This window comes from Montipora capricornis, chromosome 4 (assembly GCF_036669925.1).
Source record: "Montipora capricornis isolate CH-2021 chromosome 4, ASM3666992v2, whole genome shotgun sequence".
Lineage (NCBI taxonomy): Eukaryota > Metazoa > Cnidaria > Anthozoa > Scleractinia > Acroporidae > Montipora > Montipora capricornis.
In genome coordinates, this window is record NC_090886.1 from 4,766,881 (window position 1) to 4,771,880 (window position 5,000).

General features: G+C 39.5%; 1 protein-coding gene across 2 annotated transcripts in view; it reads right to left on the reverse strand.

Annotated features, from left to right (window-relative positions):
• The window catches only part of LOC138045314 (ribonuclease H1-like), a 23,073-nt gene that overhangs the window by 7,111 nt on the left and 10,962 nt on the right, over positions 1-5,000 (reverse strand). For both annotated transcript variants that reach the window (XM_068891758.1, XM_068891757.1), the window contains exons 2-5: positions 2,701-2,833; positions 1,773-2,044; positions 1,513-1,567; positions 743-827 (exon numbers count right to left, since the gene is read on the reverse strand). In XM_068891758.1, the coding sequence (XP_068747859.1) occupies positions 743-827; positions 1,513-1,567; positions 1,773-2,044; positions 2,701-2,833 (545 nt within the window). The remainder of the gene's footprint in view (positions 1-742; positions 828-1,512; positions 1,568-1,772; positions 2,045-2,700; positions 2,834-5,000) is intronic.

Consider the following 5,000-nt stretch of genomic DNA (forward strand, 5'->3'; position numbering starts at 1 on the left):
CGCACTGTGAAAAACTCTGAAATTCAAACTGCTCTAGTTTCGAAACGAAGCACGGTACCGAGCTGAAAACATGCAAACAGATATATTCTTAAAACCTCTTGTAGCTGATTAAGATAAAAACTCAAAAGGCTCTTTAGTTTTGTATTTTCTTTTTTTTGTGACGTAACACGAAACCCAAGAATTAGACGTGATAAGACATGTGCTGTGAGTTTTTTAAATCAACTCAAAAACATTCCACAAAAAGTGTGTCCCTTCAAGATTGTCCGAACAAATGTCCAAATTGTGAGTCAGGGGAGAGCATTAGCATACAAGATAAACAAGCTATGTCATGTGCAGTTAGACTTTATATTGATAAAACACTACATACTAATAAGGAGGTTTTATCAATTAAAGAATAATCTGACCTTGATGTTTTATCAACCATTCTGATAGGTTAATATGCTTATGAATTATTAATGAGGTTTTTGAAAGGAACCATAACTTTCAAATTTCTACCAAATCAGAGGTTAATATCTTTATGCACCAGAGATAAATAAAAATTATAGAAAGCTTTAGCAATGGCAAAGGATGCAACAGCAACACTTCCAAGTGCAATATCAAGGATTAATACTGCAAAGTTTGGAAAGATGTCCTGCATGAGGGGCATTCATTTTAGTATAAATCTACATGTACACTACTGCTATAAATCAGTTTGTCAAATTAGTTAATTTTGTCAAACATAAAGTAGTTGTTGTTTATTTACCATTTATAGTGTACTTGCTGTCAGTCCTGATTTCCAGTGTTTTATATCCCAATGCCTTAGCAGTTTCAAGTGCCTTAACAGCAGCCTATGAATTAAATGAAGAAATTAATAATACTTGAATTTGATATAATATTAAGACAGCCACATGGCCAATTGAGCAGTTTCCACTGAATACCATACAACCTGTATAAATCCAAAGGTAATACTTTACTCAACAAAAACTCTTGCTGAATCTTTGAATATTTTTTGAAGGTGATATTCTGCAGAATTCCCAACTGGTCACCAAACTGCGCTTTAGACTTTATCAATTAAACTCTTAATTAAGCTAAGTTAAAAGGTGATGAGAGTGAAATGAAGCTATTATATATAGAGATTAACAGGAATGTGTGGAGAAATCAGCCAAGAAGTGGGTGGTGCATTACTCATGATTTTTTTTTTAGTGTTTACTCTACAAAGATTGACCAATCAACATGTTTGGTTTTCGCAACTTAACAAACTGGACATTCTACTTTTCAAATTGATTGATGAAAGACAAAAAGGCAGTTTGGTGGTTAGCCTTAAAGGTGACAATCCACAGAATTGGTGGAAGAAGGGCTGGCGTAGTGGTGAGAGCACTCATCCTCCCACCTATGTGTCCAAGGTTTGATTCCCAGACTCAGCGTCATAATTTATGTGGGTTGAGTTTGCTGGTTTTCTTCATTACATGTATATGCAACTAAAAATAAGGCACTGCTTTAGATGCAAGAAACTGTACTGAATGTCATGCTCACCATGATTTCTGCTCTTTGATTGGTTTGCTCTCCTTCCAAACGATCACTGATATTCCTACATGTGGTGAAGAAAGTGATCAAGGATCTTATTGTGAGGTAAAATGAGGAACACCACTGTGTGACACTAATAAACTGCAGCACTGTTGCACTGCATCTTGCAAATCACTGTTTGTCAATACCAGATTATTCCCGGGGTTAACAACAATAATATTATTACAGTGCCTATCTCCTTTAGAGCATTTGCAAGGAAGACCACCTACTTTGAATGCTCAGGTCCCCAGTAAACTCCAACGCCTGCCCTGGCGCCACGTCGGCCATTCTTTGTGCAGCAACCATCAGTATAAACTATAGGACGATCAACAATCAGGACACTGTCATCTAGAGATGACAACCAGGAACTACTAGATGCAGCAGAATGACTGGAAGTAGTGGATGAGGAAGATTTATGATGCTTATAGTTTCTCCAAGTCGTTGTATTATTGAATCCATTACTGTCACACATCTCCTGATAAGATCTCTTTTTACTTTGACCCTGTTTACAATGAAGGAAAGAACAATTAACTATCAAGAACAAAATTAATTAACTCACATGGTTAAATCTAAACCACGGGGTTGACACTGTTGACAAAGTCTGCAAAATTCCCCACAAAGTAGGGGGGCGGAGGTGGGGGGGAATAGACTTGAAACCCTTGCCATACTTTGGAGCTGAAATTACAATGTACAAAGACAATACTTACTCTTGAAATTTATTTTTTAGGACCCTGAGTGATGGTTCAACTTAGGTTTACATGTAAATCAGTACCCTTTATGGCATTTATTGTGTTATTTTGTCCTAGGCAGTGCAGCCCAGTGGTTTGGGCACTTGCCTTGAGATCCGGAGATCCTGGGGTCAAGACACGTCCTGGAATTTGCTCCAGGTAGTACCTGGTTCAATTTCCTCGCTGCACTTGTGAAATAGCCACCTGGTTTGCCTCCGGCCAGTTGGGATTCTTAAATAATGACACTTCTTCTTCTTTTCTTCTTCATCAGCGTCACCTCCTGCATGGATATCCAATGACCCAACTGGTCTTGTCAACCATGACACTAGTCAACTAGAACACACGATCCAAAGTCGACACTTGTTGATGAAGGCCTTGTACTAATCATTCAGTTTGTATTAGTTACCCGTTTCTTTTCAGCGATACTCACATTTGATATTGGTGCTGTAGAGGAATCAGCATTGCAGTCACTACCACAAACAAAATTTTCAGCTTCCTCATTTGTGGAAAACTTCTTGAAACGAGCTCCAGGAAAGCCTTTGACATATTTCTCACACTCTCTCCTGGAAAAGCAATAAATAAATAGCCTACATTTATGACTGTAAGTGCCAACTGTTGGCAAGAATTGCGAGAATATGGGACTGCTTTTGTTTGTAGAAAGTCTTTCCCTTCTGCAACTAACTCTGCAGCCATATTTTGTAGTTGATGCACTTATTGTGTTATTTTGTCAGTACCCTTTAAAAATGAAATCTAAAAAGTTGACACAAAGTAACACAACAAATTCTCTTGGCGTCTTTAACCCGATGAATCATGGCAGTGAGACTTAACAGATTTGACTCTGTCTAATGCCAGACGATTTTACTCATCAAGTGGGGGTATCCCAGTGTGCACTGGAAGTCAATGGATTAAAGAAAATATTTGAATATTTGTTGTACTCACCAAATACTCTACCGGTGGATAAAAAATGGAACAATACTATAATAAATAGTTTTTATTATTCCACTATTACGCCATTTTACCAATGATATTTGGTCAAGAGAACCCGCAAAATATGAGATGGTAATGCACTGTTACAGTAGTGTCCCAGTTGGACTGGTTTAGAACAGGGCAAATACAGACAGAATGAGAGTTTTTCAATGAAAGAAATTTTTTTCAACAAGATGCAAAGCTCATCACTTGTTCAATCAAATAAAGTTCTTTGGCTGTTTTTTTGTGCCCTGAAGGACAGATGATGCATTTTTTAAAAAACACCCTTACCATGTAAAATTGAAGCAAAATAACACCTTTTTTGTAGTGGAATAATAAATTCGATGGTTTAACATATAATACTCACGGACATTTTGCTCATTTCTTGTATTATTTCTTGCCCCTGTGGGGCTCAGAAAAATACTACACAACTCGCAAAACATCCAACCGTCGAATAAGATGTACCGGTATATATATTCCAGAGAATTGACATTGTTAGTTAAGTTCTTATAAACCGAGCGGGAGGTCTGTTGGGAAGGATCTTGACCAAGGTTGCCTTTACAGACCAAACACAGTGCAATGAGGTCTATACCAGCCACGTACCAGCAACCTTACTCCAGATTCTCCCCAAAACACCAACCTAGCTAGTAGATGTTTATTATAAAACCAACAAGAAATCAAAACTGAAAAGACAAAATTAGCCTAGAAGCCAGTCTAATGTAGAATTAATAATAATCGACAATTTTAATAGCCAATAAAATTCTTTAAGTTAGTACGTTGCTCCAAGTCCTTTTTCGATCTTCCATAAATACTACAAATTCTGTTCAATCCCGATCCTAGCGAGTTAGGACAACGTGCGAGCCATGGCTGCGAGTCATACGAGCCATGAATGCGAGCGAACATGGTGAGTCATGCGAGTCAACATGTGAGTCAATGCGCACCATTCGCAAGGTCGTCCGTGATTGGCTGTTCGTGATCCAATGCTTTTGACAAATTGTACTCGTAATTTAACTTTTTTTTTTTTAATAATTGATGAAATTTCTATGAAAAACCTCCTTTGATTTTTTTTGTAATTTTAGTATTTTTAGTAAGCTACCTTCTTTTTTTTATTTTGGAAGTCAAAGGCATGTAATGTTATCAGTTTATATTAAGTGTTGTTATGGTCATGGTCGTCACTTCCATGAAGATCCTCGAAATTTAGACACTCCGCTGTGGTCGTTGTGATTGTGGTAATGGTCTCGGTGTTGTCAGTGGTCATGTCGGTGTTGTCGGTGTTGCTCAAGGTGGTCATGGTGGTCAGAGTGGCCACAGTGGTCATGGTGGTCTCAGTGGTCACGGTGGCACAGTGGTCTCAGTGGTCACGGTGGTCATGGTGGTCTCAGTGGTTATGGTGGTCTCAGTGGTCACGGCAGTCTCAGTGGTCATGGTGGTCTCAGCGGTCTCAGATGTCATGGTGGTCTTAGTGGTCACAGTGGCCGTGGTGCTCTCAGTGGTCTTGGTGGTCTCCGTGGTCACGGTGGTCTGACTGGTCTTGGTGGTATCAGTGGTCACGTTGGTCTGAGTGGTCATGGTGGTCTCAGGGGTCACGGTGGTCTCAGTGGTCACGGTGGTCTTAGTGGTCATGATGGTCACGGTGGTCTTAGTGGTCATGGTAGCCTCAGTGGTCACGGTTGTCTCAGTGGTCATGGTGGTCACAGTGGTCATGGTGGTCTCAGGGGTCACGGTGGTCTCAGGGGTCACGGTGGTCTCAGTGGTAACAGTGGT